Consider the following 14,120-nt stretch of genomic DNA (forward strand, 5'->3'; position numbering starts at 1 on the left):
ATTTTGGCAGCATATACATTATACATTTGCATAGCCGAAAGTAGTGCATGCATTCCTCAAATTGCATTCCTCAAATTACAGTTTGGTGCTGACAAAGCATTTCAGCTTGGGGTCATGTATTCTGTTCCACAGAAGATACAAATGAGATGTAGGGAATTTGTGAACCAGTAAAAGCTCTTTATGAACGCAAGGATCATGTCTGTCAATGTTGTTGGAGGAAGTGTCCAGTCCTGCAGCCCTCACACCCATATGGTTACTGGGTTCCAGCCCTGCTTTACTCAGACACATACCCATGTAAGCATCATCGATGGGAAGAAGAGTGATGGACTGGGACATATTGTATATGACCATCGCTGTGTAGCCAGACAGGAGAAAGCCTCCACCACTACAGTAAGGGAGGAACTCATCTGCCTCATGCACCTGAACTGGGACAAAATACTTGCTCCATGATCTAACAGGGACCATCCCCACATTCAGCTGGCCAGTAAACAGATGTTTACTCCCATCATTGTCTTCAAGGCCTTGAAGATACTGGACCATGTTGTCTGTGTTGGCAAAGACGTCATCATCACCATTTAACAGGAAACGTGCCTTTGGACAGTTTCTTTCCATCCATTCCAGGAAGAGGATCTGCTTCAAGGTCAGGTTGTAGAAAGTGTCACTAAAGTCCCACTGGAGGATGTCATTGTGCTCACGATGCTCCAGTTCCAGTATTTTATTCAGTCGTTCCTTCTCTTTACCAGAATCCATGGTTCCTGAGATAAAGAGCCTTCGGATCCACACACCGTTCTGTTCTCTCTCCTCAGCCCAGGTTTTACGCAGCACCTCTCTGCGGTCGTAGTTCACAGGGGAACTTTTAATGACCAGTAGAAGGAAGACTTCTGCAGACTGAGAAGCTCCTCCACATTTGTCAGGAACATCCAGCAACATGGGGAAATGGCGACAGTGTCTGTAGTAGAGAAAGTCTTTCATGGGACCAGGAAATGAACTGAAGTTTGTGATGTTTGTAGCTGAAATATTCTGTTCACAGCTTGACCAGGTGAACACATAGGTGTTACTTTTGAAGAACTGTTGTACTTTTCTGATGTCCTCTTTTAAATCTACACGAAGGTGATCTGTTTCATGCTTTGATGAACTTTTACAAAGTTCAAAGGCCAACAGGCCAAAAAGTCCCACCACCAAGAAAGTTGTAGCTCTTTTTTTCCATTTCCACGAAATCCTGTATCAAAAAGAAATATCAATTCCTATCAGCACATTTACATCTTTATTTCAGTCTAAAGCGTGTTTAATAAGATACAACAAGGCAAAAAGTATTTAGTCCGCCTGCGATGGTACTTCCACTTATAATGTGGCAGAATGTGGAAAATAAATCTGGAAAATCACATTGTAGGATTTTTACAGAATTTATTCATAAATAAGTATTGTATAAAAGGGGACAGGACGACTAATCCATGTCAAGGAAAAAATGAACGGGGCCATGTATCCTGAAAATTTGAGCAAAAACCTCCTTCCATCAGCGAGAGCATTGAAGATGAGACGCGGCTGGGTCTTCCAGGATAACAATGATCCTAAACACACCACCCAGGCAACGAAGAAGTGGCTCCATAAGAAGCATTTCAAGGTCATGGAGTGGCCCAGCCAGTCTCCAGACCTCAGCCCTATAGAAATGCTGTGCAGGCAGTTGAAAGCACACGTTGCCCAGCAACAGCCTAGAAACATCATTACTCTAGAGGAGATCTGCATGGAAGAATGGGCCACAATACCAGCAACAGTTTGTTTGTTGACAATGACAGAGGTCAAAGTATTGAGTGGAACATCTGTTATTGACCAAATACTTATTTCATGCAGGAATTCATCAATAAATTCTTTAAAAATCCTACAATTCATGGATCTTTACCACATGTCTGTCTCTTATAGTTGAAGCATACCTTGCACAATCGATGGCTGACTAACTACTTTTTGCCCCATTGTATATAATACACTTTTGCACACATTACTAGACATTTATTTTGACATACTGTACCCATTATAACTGATAATAGCCTTTGTCTTTGCTCTTGACTGCAGGTATTCAATGGGGGTTCTTATTCTTTCATTGACTCTGACCTCTGACCATATTTGCTTGAAATATTAAGGACAGGATGTTTGATTTTTGCATATCCTGTTTTCTAAGTTGTTGACATGACCTGTCTTTTGAAAGAGCACCTGCATTCATCACTTCCTGCCCTTTAGGGAGAACTGCCCCAGTTGTTGCAAAGTACTTGAATGTATGAATTCAAATTGCCCTAATATCAAGTACAGTCTTTCTTCTCAGGATCACATGGAGGTGATGGAGATCACTCCCATCCCTTCTCCATCCTGGAAGCCATTTTATGGTCACAGTGACCCTGCTCATCCCCTAGATCCTTGCTCTTCTATACGCCACTACACCTCACCATGGAGTCACAGTACTGTAAGTTGCCTCTTAGTATTTATACACACATTTTACTCACCTTATCATTTTGAGTCTTTGGTGCATGCTGGTTGTTCTGTTTATATAGTCAGATCACTTCACTTCCTGGCCCAGGGTTCTTCTGGTCTGCACACATTCATTTTCATTAAACAAGCCTCCAAAAGGTGCCATTTGGACATACACACTGTAGCTGAACCAGTTTTGCAAAGGGTGATAAAAAAAATCTTCACTACAAATATGGTCAAATTTAAATATGGTAAAATGTTAATATTTTAGTCAGTCATCTGGTAATTTTGTAATATATTTGGTGGATAAAGATAAAACAATTTATTTTATAACATTTAGAATGAACATATTCGTCTGCGCCACTTACATCAGCACATCTTTGTTCTTAGATGTTTGCATGAGTGTCAACTGGAATAACTAATAAATCAGATTTCTAAAACTAATAGATCCATTTTATATTTTAATCCAGCAACTACATCTATTAAATATATCTATAAGTAGATTACATAAAGTATAGGCTTATGCAGCAATTTGAGTCTGTCTTTTTAAATAAAAACATTTAAATGATTAACATCAAATGATTGAATAATTCTTATTGTCTGCACTTGGTATTTCGACCTGATTGTTAACCTTTTTGGTGTTTTCTGATAAGGTTTGCAATCACGTCAAAAACAGAAGACGACAAAAATAATTGAACATGTCAAAACCTTAAAGTCTTTCACTTCGTCTGTTAGTTGCCGATGGTTAAACTACTTTACCCAAAGTTGGTTAATAAAGCAGTGTGTGTTGGCTTCTTACCTGTAGTATCATCCTGTGTTTACTGAAGCTCCAGTCATTATGTCTAATAGGTACCTCACCACAGGTACCGCCCAGTCTGTGTGGCTCACCAATAGCTATTATCCACCTACTTAGTGTTTCTAAGTAAGAAATGCCAATTAGTGTCATGTTTTGGTGTTTGATAACAATTCAAAAATATTTTCAAATATATTGTAAAATTCATTTGCAACAGTATGTACAGTATATAGACTTCCATTTTTTGCATGAGCATTTAGGCTGAGTTTTTTTAGCAATGTTTCAAAGTAACTTTTTTACAATGTAACTTCCCTTTTTCAAATGTGTTAAACATGTTTTCCTTCAAGCTACTGTGGTCATCAGTTACTCTTTTCTGCACTAGGTTTGTAAAATATGTTAAGACAGAGAAAGCATTAAAAAGGGGCAGTAGTATGTGGCCTTGGCTTTGCCTTTTACAACACAGGCTTTCACTAGGTGTTGTATACAGAATGAGTCAGAACACAAGGTAGAAGGTAAAACAACTGGAGTTAAATCCGATCAAATATCAAAGAGAAGATTCATCAAGCGATCATTCATCATTAGTTGGCCAGACCAGGTGGGGAAAGGTTTCTGGCATAATGCATCCTCGCACTGTTTGAATTCCATGACGGTGATTTGATCCCAGAACTATTTAAACCAATTAGGGGGCAGTGGAAAGCTGGAGTGGTTAATACAGTGATGTGGAACTAGGATATAAAAGCTGAGAAGCCACAGCAACAGGGAACCTGAACGGCTGAAGGGGAGTTATAGAAGTTGTTGCACAAGCCAAAGACGAGAGCAAATGGTACTGAACGCTATTGTATTAGAAAAGTTGGTAATTGTTTTATGAAAACAGAAATTGTATTTCATGGTTAAGGCAGTGGCCATTCAATAGCATTTTAATTTCTAAATTATTTTGAAAACAGCAACATTGACATCCTACAGTATGCATCTTTTCTGGAACACAACTATTGTAATGCGTTTCAACACAGCCGGATGCTGTAGACTTCTGAGAGACTTAAAGCTTTACAGCATTCAGTTGTTTATTAATAGGATGTGTTCAGCCAAAGTGTGGAATTTTCTGATTGAGCGTCGTGGATGACGTCATTCACACAACACTGACTAAACTGTGCTGCTGTTGAAGCTTTTGTTTTCACCTTTTACTACTATTAGAATAGATGTGTGGGATTTAAAGCAGTGAACATACAGTGCTAGATATGTTTTTAAGACATTCAGCTGGGGTACACGCAGTACTGACTGTCACGGTGTATTACAGTTTTCCTAAGTACAGAAGCGCAGGTTCATAGCAGGTCACAGCTGTCACTGATCTACTGTATTCAGGCACTGTTATCATTGCTTTTGTTCCATAGTTGATCCCCTAATGTCGTCTCAAAAAGATGTGTCACAGTATTTTGTACTTGTGCTAGTTTGTGTAATCTGTTTCCAATAATTCAGCAAATAATTAAGTTATAGTCTATCATGAGAAATTGTGATTATTTCAAAAACCGTACAGAACATTTTAATTTGAATTTAAGTATAAACTAATTAGTCAGAGCTACGTATGATTGCAGTTTGCATTTAAAAGTTAAGGAACATGCAATATTTTGAATAAAATTGAAATTCTGTTCTGTTTTGCCTTTAACAGTTTCGCTGCACAAATTATCAACAATTCAATTATACAGAAAAATACAGCAACTTACTGTGCTAAACAGTTTTATGCCAGAAACCATTTTAAATTTGAAATGAAACCAATGTTATTCTCTCTCCCTCTCTCTCTCTCTCTCTATATATATATATATCTTAATTAGCATTTTGGCAGCATATACATTATACATTTGCATAGCCGAAAGTAGTGCATGCATGTTGGTATTTAGGTTTAAGTGCTTGTTTCCTGTTCCTCAAATTACAGTTTGGTGCTGACAAAGCATTTCAGCTTGGGGTCATGTATTCTGTTCCACAGAAGATACAAATGAGATGTAGGGAATTTGTGAACCAGTAAAAGCTCTTTATGAACGCAAGGATCATGTCTGTCAATGTTGTTGGAGGAAGTGTCCAGTCCTGCAGCCCTCACACCCACATGGTTACTGGGTTCCAGCCCTGCTTTACTCAGACACATACCCATGTAAGCATCATCGATGGGAAGAAGAGTGATGGACTGGGACATATTGTATATGACCATCGCTGTGTAGCCAGACAGGAGAAAGCCTCCACCACTACAGTAAGGGAGGAACTCATCTGCCTCATGCACCTGAACTGGGACAAAATACTTGCTCCATGATCTAACAGGGACCATCCCCACATTTAGCTGGCCAGTAAACAGATGTTTACTCCCATCATTGTCTTCAAGGCCTTGAAGATACTGGACCATGTTGTCTGTGTTGGCAAAGACGTCATCATCACCATTTAACAGGAAACGCGCGTTTGGGCAGTTTCTTTCCATCCATTCCAGGAAGAGGATCTGCTTCAAGGTCAGGTTGTAGAAAGTGTCACTAAAGTTCCACTGGAGGATGTCATTGTGCTCACTGTGCTCCAGTTCCAGCAGTTTGTTCAGTCGTTCCTTCTCTTTACCAGAATCCATGGTTCCTGAGATAAAGAGCCTTCGGATCCACACACCGTTTTGTTCTCTTTCCTCAGCCCAGGTTTTACGCAGCACCTCTCTGCGGTCGTAGTTCACAGGGGAGCTTTTAATGACCAGTAGAAGGAAGACTTCTGCAGACTGAGAAGCTCCTCCACATTTGTCAGGAACATCCAGCAACATGGGGAAATGGCGACAGTGTCTGTAGTAGAGAAAGTCTTTCATGGGACCAGGAAATGAACTGAAGTTTGTGATTTTTGCAGCTAAAATATTTTGTTTACAGAAGAATCCATAGGATTTATTTTTAGGGATTTGTGTAATTGTTCTGTCGTCCTTGTACACATTTACAGCAAGTCGGACTGTTTTTTGTTTTTGTTGTTCAATTAAATTTGTAGAAAAATGAAAAATCAAAAGGACAAAAACTCCTGCCAGAAAAAGAGTTGTAGTTTGTTTTTTCTTTATCCAAAAAATCCTGCAATGACAAAATATTCAGTTATTCTATCAACACATCTCAACCTTAAGTTCAGTGTTGCATAAAGATATGAAACAAATATTAAACACAATATTAAAATGATCACAATGAACCTGATAACTTTCTATACATATCCTGTGCTGTGGGTTGATTGATTTCGAACTCACACCAGCCACCATCAAAAGCACCTATAGTCAAAAGCAATAATCATCACTACTAGATGCCCATCCATTTTCCTAGCTGGAGTGCTGGAGCCTAACCCAGCTGGCTATGTGTGAGACGGGTCGCCAGTCACAGCCACACACATACACAACCATTCACACACACACTCACAGGGATGGATGGACAATGGAGAGACACCATTCAACCTAATGCACTTTGGACTGTGGAAGGAAGCCGGAGAACCCGGAGAGAACCCACACAAACATGAGGAGAACGTGCAAACTCCACAAGGAACATGGGCCGCCTCCGGGAATTGAACGCAGAACCTTTTCGCTGTAAGGTGACGGTGCTACCCACTGCACTCAGAGATGGCTGCCTTAGTTATTGTCAAGTACTTGTATGAAATCAAAGCTTTCTGCTAATGCTCATTTCTGCTAACTACTGTGTGTATTGTCATCAGGAAGCAGGTGACTCACACTCCAATCCCACCTCCACCCTGGAAGCCATTTTGTTGCGACAGTGAACCTGCTCATCACATTTTTGTCCTCCTCTACACCCCACCCACCTCTACTGCAGTTTACTCAGATGAAGTGACAGTAAAGTGAGTGTTTGTATTTTTTAACCGTAGTATAAAATGCTTTACTTTTACTTACCTTATCATTTTGGGCCTTAGCTGCATCCTGGTTCGACTGTTTAGAGCTTCAGTTCCTGGATTGGCGTTTTTATTGTCTGCACACAATATTCTTTCAATAAACAGAGGTTTCCCTGTTTTTAGTATAATAATAATGAATAATGATGGAATCATTGAACCATCTTGCAACGTGTAGTGTACCCCTGGGGTGCTTGTCCCAAACAACTATAACTCTAAACTCTGAAATATTAACAAAATCAAAGATAAATGCTCTGTCAGCATTTTTTTCAGTGCCAAAGGTAGATGCATGGACATTTCGGTGAAGGGAATGGTTAGAACACATCTGAGATGTTGTACATTGTCCAGAGTGCTGGCAGTGCCAGTTGGAGTCATTTGTCCACAAATAGGGTTAAGAGGACTTCAGAAAGTTAGAATGTTTGCAATTACTTGAAAAACCATTTAGGTGTATATACACAATGCCATTGGCAAACAGACTTCTAACATTATCGACTTATACTGGGTCTGCAAAGTTATAAACTGTCTCGGGTTGTAGCTTTTACAGGTCTAGTGGGCCAGGACACACCATTTTGTTTCCCACCTGCACATTTCTTTACAATGTGTTGTATGTTTTGAGAACGCATTATACCTGGTTTGTGTTAAGCTTTAAGGTGCATTACTTTTACATAGTCGATGGTTAAAGTTGCGGACAAACTATGTTTGAGTCTAATGCTCATTGATTCATGAGAGTCTCAGTTAATCAGTCAGTAATACTCACAGTTAATGCAGGGGACAAAAGGAGGTGGAACCCAACTACTTCCTCTTTTTGTAATCCTATGACATCATTAATGAAGTATTGGGACAGACCATGTGTGGGGGAAACTGGGTTTTAAATATCTATTAGAGTTTTTATTAGTCACTTCCTAACTTTTCAAAACCAACAAGACCAGTATGAACTCTTTGATAAACTCGCAGCTTTAATTTTCTATCAGTATTTAGACCTTAAAATGGTACCAGGTCTGTGTTGGTCTTTACCAGCATGGATGGAGGAGGTCTAAAGCAGAGACTGAGTATCAATAGTGGCTGTGTCTCATCCTCCAATACATTTAACTATATTTTAGTTTACATGTATTATCTGTAAAATATACAATATTTCAGTTTTCAGCCACAGTTTGAAAAATAAATCAGAATCAGAATCAGAAAAGCTTTATTGCCAGGTCCTGTAGAGAACACTTTACAAAGCTAGGAATTGTCTGTGTTGGCAAGTGGTGCATCACAACATGCATACAAATACACATACAAACATTACAGAGTACAGTAGTGCACATGATGGATAGATTAATACAGTTTTTATCAGTCGCTTTGACCTGTTTTGCATAACTAAGTCCCAGTTATTCATCATAACTATTACAGCAGTGCATCAGACACATGTAGCAAATGTGAAAACCCGTTCTCATTGGAATGAAACATTTTCTCCTCCCTTTTGCAAAATAGTTAACACTGACGTCATTCAAACAGTCTAAACGCCATTGTTTTAGCTTTGTGACCAAAGGAAAACCATCTGTTCCTAACTATTAGAAACCAGTAAGACCAGTATGAACTCACCATAGCATCTGTTTGACACTCCTGAGTATCAAAGGTTTTGCTGTCCACTGTGTTATGATTGATTGGACGTGTTCATGTACTTGGTTGCAAGTTGTATTGTTTGAAGGCAAAGTGAGTTTTTGCTGCATATTTCCAGTGTTTTGACACAGTTAGAGCCTTTAAGAACAAAGTGTTTCATTATGACATTGGAGCCGCTGCTTAGACCTGTGTGTGAACTGTTAAGAGAATGTGTTGATTCACTGGACGGCTGCATCAAAGTGACTAATAAAAACTGTAAATGTAATGAACTGGTAAGGAAATGTGGAGTTTCACACAGGAATGAAATACATACAGTCAAATCTATTGGAGGATAAGACACAGCCACTACTGATACTCAGTTTCTGCCTCCTCCATCCACGCTGGTAAAGAACAAAAAATGTTAAATTTCAAAGTAAAGTATATCTTCGTAAAAAACAAAAATATTTTTTTATATAGTTATTTGTGTTACAACTGGCCCTTCACGCCTCGTGGGGGCGCTCTTGTCTTGTCTTTTTTCTACTGACGTCTTTGTTTTGTTCTTGCATTACCTTGTTTGTGACATCACTTCCTGTTTTGTCTTTCTGGTAATTAGTAATTAGGTTTACCTGTGATGTTTAGTATTTAAGGATTTAGTTTGTGCACTGTCTTTGTTGGGTTGTTGTGTGTGCATCTGCAGATGAGGGTGTTATAAAGTTACAGGACCAATTCAGAGTGGTGGCCAGAGAGATGTGAGAGGGATTTAGTTGGCATTCTGAGTTTTGCTCATTTCGGGGAAGATAACTAAAGCCTGTGATGTTTGCGGCTGAAGAATTATGTTTACATGTTGGCCACAAGAACACATGGGAGTTATTTTTGTGGAGTTGCATTATTTTTTTGGTCATTTTCTCAAATCCTCGCTTATCTCCACTACAAAAGACATAGTCTTTCTCATAATAAAGGAAGTTAATAAAGTTTTTGTGAATATTTAAAGCAGTCATTCAAAACTGGGCGCATGGTTTATAATTAATCGACTGCATTTACAATGCTAACAAAGTGAACAAAAGAGATACAGTAATTCAGAGCAGTATTCACTTCATGAACAGCTCTGTTGTTGACCCTCAAGTCAACATTTTTACATAGCACTGACCCTCATGTACCAAAGACATGATGTTATAGTTTGTTTCATCGCGTCATGTGCTGTTGAGCTAGGCACCTTGCAACCTGGGTTTGTAATAGCTGTTTATGTTTATCACCAATTGTCATGGCTGCTTTTGTATAGCCACCTTTTGTTTATTTAAATACATCACAAGTTGTGCATCAAGAGTTGTTTTAAAACCCTCTAACAGTGCAAGTTATCTCAAAGCAGCAAAATCTAAATCTTCAGCTGAACAGACAGCAAACCTGCTGAAGTAGAAAAGGAATGCAACAAAATTCAAATCAACTTCAGTTTCTCTGGAAACCGGCACCTGGTTTATATATTTTGTGACATTAGATGTAAGTGAAGCTGAAGGAGAAATAGCTGTGAGAGGATGCCTGTGGTAACAGACTAGGGCTTGTGCCTCTAACTCTAATTTTGTTAGCCAGACAACTTTGCTGGCAACTTAAAGTACATTATATGATCTACTTAAGAACAGAGACTCCAAAATTATTGACAATTTGCAGCAATTACCTCTTTTTACAAACTGCAGTTTATGGAACTGAAGGGTTGGACACAAAATGCATTCATGTCATACATCACCGTTTATGAATAATTGTTATGTCATGCAGCATCATCTCTCCTCGTCCCTTCCCTTCCTCTTATGTTTTGACATTTGATTCTTAGTTCCGTACTGCCGCAGTACGTGCCATACTGATATCATCCTACAAGTCTATGCAATGGCATCTTGTTACACTATCTCCTGCAAAGAACACAGTCCAGATCCAAGTTCAGTTAGTGAAGTGAGTTCACTAACTGTACATTCGTGAATGAGCATTCAGCACTATAATGACACCTGCTTGCTGAAACAAACCAGTGATTTATAGCTGATGTTGTTATTGAACACCTCCAGTAGGATGTATGTTATTGTAGCTTCCAGAAATGTGGGTTTTCCCTCTGTGCATGTGGGTATTATACAAATTCAATGCCAACCTCTGACCAGTTCTGAGCAAAACATCAGTTAAATTAAGAATAATTTATTTGTTGTTATAGATTTATTATTATGTGAATTGCAACATGAAACTACAAGTGGAAAAACAAACCACTGTATAATCAAAACGCCCCTTGTTTACTCAGATACCAAAGTGGAACACTAGAGGACACCAGCACTCCACCAGGATAGAATGTAGATGTTCCTTTATATGTCTTGAACCTAAGACATATTGTTTGTAGTCAAATTCCATCTCTAACTGAAAACTAGAGACAAACAAAGGTTTAGACTCACACCCTTGGCAAATTAATGACTACTTAACTGTGGACTGTGCAAGGTATGTTGTACACACACTTCAGTTTAACATGTCCTTGTTTTAAAATGAGTTTCAAGTTATTTCAATTACAATTTCTGGTGCTTTTGATGTTTTAAAAACATTTAGATTGCTGTAAAATGAAGGTACACTCATTCATTATCCTATTAGGATGTTGAAATTAAAATGACAAAAGCTGTTGAATAAATTTCTGTTGAATATCAGCTGCATCTGCACCACAACCACACGTGGTTGATACAGATACCAAGGAGTCATGAGTTATAGAAGCTTCCTTCTTATATGTAACTGTTGTTATGGATGCTGGAGCTGGTTTCAGCAGTAAGTATACTTTGACCACACAGGATGTGTTGATTTATGGGTCTGGTCTAAACCAATAAGAGTCTTCCTGAGGCAGGTGTCTGTGTCATTCTCTCTTTGCTTTGTTCCTCAGTTTTGTCCAGACTGACTCAGTGCCCCCAGCCATGACGTCTTCTTTCCAACCAGCCAAAATCTGGGGGTTTTATAGACATTTTGAGTGTCATCTAGTTTTCAAATCACCCTGAACACTCATTAATCACTTGCACAGCGTAATTGACATTTTCTATCCAATCATTACCTCTCAACACATGTGCATAGTCATGACATGAACTCTGCTTCGCGCCTGGCAACGTGACACAAATAATCTGGGTACTTCCCATGTTGACTACTTGGTTCTTTCCACCTTACCCTTTGGTTCTGCAAAAAACTAGGTTGAGCAGGATGGCAAGAATTTAGGTTGCACATCAGAAACAAAACCTGCACCTACTTATGCCCTGAACTTGTATCCTTACTTTACCTAAGTAAACAACTCCTGCATTAAGGCATTAGTCTCATGTAAAATCGTCAGGTACAGTAGTTTACCCTTTTGTTTTATTAACTTTGCACTCATCGACCAATAAAAACTGTAAAACATTGATATATACTGTATATGATATGTATAAATAGGTCAAATGAAGAAAACTGACATGACAAGAAACATTTGGTGAATTGCATACTTAAGGAACATGTAAGCTGAACATACCAAGGCATAAACTATATGATAACTGCATACAGTAAGATAAGAAAGACACAATTTTTTACATTACACCAGACATCAAAAAGCAGTTGAGTCAGGGATGAGGCATGTCATTACAGACAGAATCGGATGCTGCATATAAATCTGAGCCTTTTTTTTCCCTGCTGCCAAAATCAGCTTCACTGCTGCCGATTAGTTTTGGCTGGGGTTGCGGATTCTACTGTTAACAGGGGAACATGTGTGTTATGAATTGTTAGTTCTGTGCTGCAGCTAAACGAAGCAGGAGTTGAACCTACCTCCAGGATGCTAAGGACCAACCAGAGTAAACAGCCAGAACAGAAGAGTGGAATGAGCAGAGACTCTTGGAGGGGACAACTGTCTTGTTTTTCCAGCCACTAACAGCACATGAAGAAAAGAAGAGGGTTTGGGCTAAATTAACAATTTGTGGCTTTCTAACAACTGTCTGCTTTGATTCAAAATAAAAAGCTGCTGGACGACTTGTCTTTATTTAAAACGCTTAAAATATAACCTTTTGTTAAAACTGTAAAGCAATGTCTGAACATGTGTCGTTCAATGTCGTTTCGTTAGATTCAGCTGTTCTTCTTTCACTGCAGAGACATGATGCATCTCTGCCAGACGCCGGCTCTCAGCTCTTTGCTCCGGGCAGCCTTGGACTCCTCCATGCAGCGCAACTCGTCGGCGCTGAACTCTGGCTCATACAACTAACCATGAATATCAGACTGTGAGTGCTGAAGTAGTCACTGTCTTCTCAATAATCTACAGCAGGACTGCTGAATATTAGTGCTGTAGGTGTAAGCAAGGTGTATGTGCTGGTAAATAAATACATTTCAAGACCAGATTTAAAAGCGTCCACGTATATGGAGTAATTAGTTCTTTCATGTAGAGAGGGGCATCACCATAAATGCACTGCTGGGTAGGAAGGGCTATCACTTCTGAAAGAAACAGGGAGCCCACGAAGAGATTTAAGAATGAACATAATATGGTCGCCCCCTCGTCAGGGTCCTAGCGGCACTGTCTTGAATATACTGCAGCTGTTGAAGGGTTTTCCCACTACGCCTGATGAGGAGTGCGTTGTAAAAAGGAAGCCTGGATGCAGCTCGGTCTATCTAAGACAGCAGCTTATTTCCGTTTTAAACTTGTTAAAACATCTTTTTGCTTATTTCCCACATGGAAAATGTAAGCAATGATGTCATTAGTCAGCAGCCCTAGACTCCTATTGGCTAGTGATTTTTGATAGGAATATCTCACGTCGTTGGAAACGAGAGACTTTTCAGAAAGAGCAGCAGGAACAAGGAGGAGGATTTGAACACAAGTACTGGAATTCTGAGAGCGTGAATATAGATTTGTAGATGAGCAGAGCAAATCTGAGTGGGAGCAGAAACAGAAACATGCATTTGAATGTGAAGAAGGGCTTTTGAGAGCAAGCATGACAAAATCTGAACATCAAATCATTGAAGTGTGCTCTCGAATTGAGAAACTACTACTACTACTCTTGATTAGATAGATTGCACCCTATACATCACCAATGGTTCTGAAAGTTCTCTTTATCACCGATTTCACTTACTTATCTATTAAGTTCTTATGATCTGCACACTTGCATCTCAGTATCCCCATCTCCAGTTGTATTGTGCCATCTTAGGTTTTTCTTTTCGTAGTTAATTTCTAATTTCCCTCTTGTAGGATGCAATTTTCTTACTGTGGAAATAATAAAGGTTTCTTATCCGTATTCCTCTTCCATCCTCCATCATTTTAGGCACAATTTACCATATGGGTAAATTGTGGGTGGAGAATGCACATGGTTCACACGCTGACTCTAGAAAGTGACTTGTTGAATATGAATAGGATATGAATCAAAAGAGTTTTATTGATAAATAACAGACAAAACAATCATTATCAATG

General features: G+C 39.1%; 2 protein-coding genes across 2 annotated transcripts; both read right to left on the reverse strand.

Moving 5' to 3' along the window:
* LOC114854126 (N-acetyllactosaminide beta-1,3-N-acetylglucosaminyltransferase 3-like) lies at nt 1–3,719 on the reverse strand. The gene is made up of 2 exons (XM_029148235.3): nt 2,493–3,719; nt 1–1,219 (listed from the first exon to the last, which is right to left on the reverse strand). Exons 1-2 carry the CDS (start codon nt 2,516–2,518, stop codon nt 76–78), a joined length of 1,170 nt encoding a protein of 389 aa, XP_029004068.1. The 5' UTR covers nt 2,519–3,719; the 3' UTR covers nt 1–75.
* A 110-nt stretch (nt 3,720–3,829) lies between these two features.
* Nucleotides 3,830–7,214, reverse strand: LOC114854125 (N-acetyllactosaminide beta-1,3-N-acetylglucosaminyltransferase 3-like). The gene is made up of 2 exons (XM_041070653.2): nt 7,131–7,214; nt 3,830–6,045 (listed from the first exon to the last, which is right to left on the reverse strand). Exons 1-2 carry the CDS (start codon nt 7,154–7,156, stop codon nt 5,172–5,174), a joined length of 900 nt encoding a protein of 299 aa, XP_040926587.1. The 5' UTR covers nt 7,157–7,214; the 3' UTR covers nt 3,830–5,171.
* Nucleotides 7,215–14,120: the final 6,906 nt, after the last annotated feature.

This window comes from Betta splendens, chromosome 4, assembly GCF_900634795.4.
Source record: "Betta splendens chromosome 4, fBetSpl5.4, whole genome shotgun sequence".
NCBI classification, from domain to species: domain Eukaryota; kingdom Metazoa; phylum Chordata; class Actinopteri; order Anabantiformes; family Osphronemidae; genus Betta; species Betta splendens.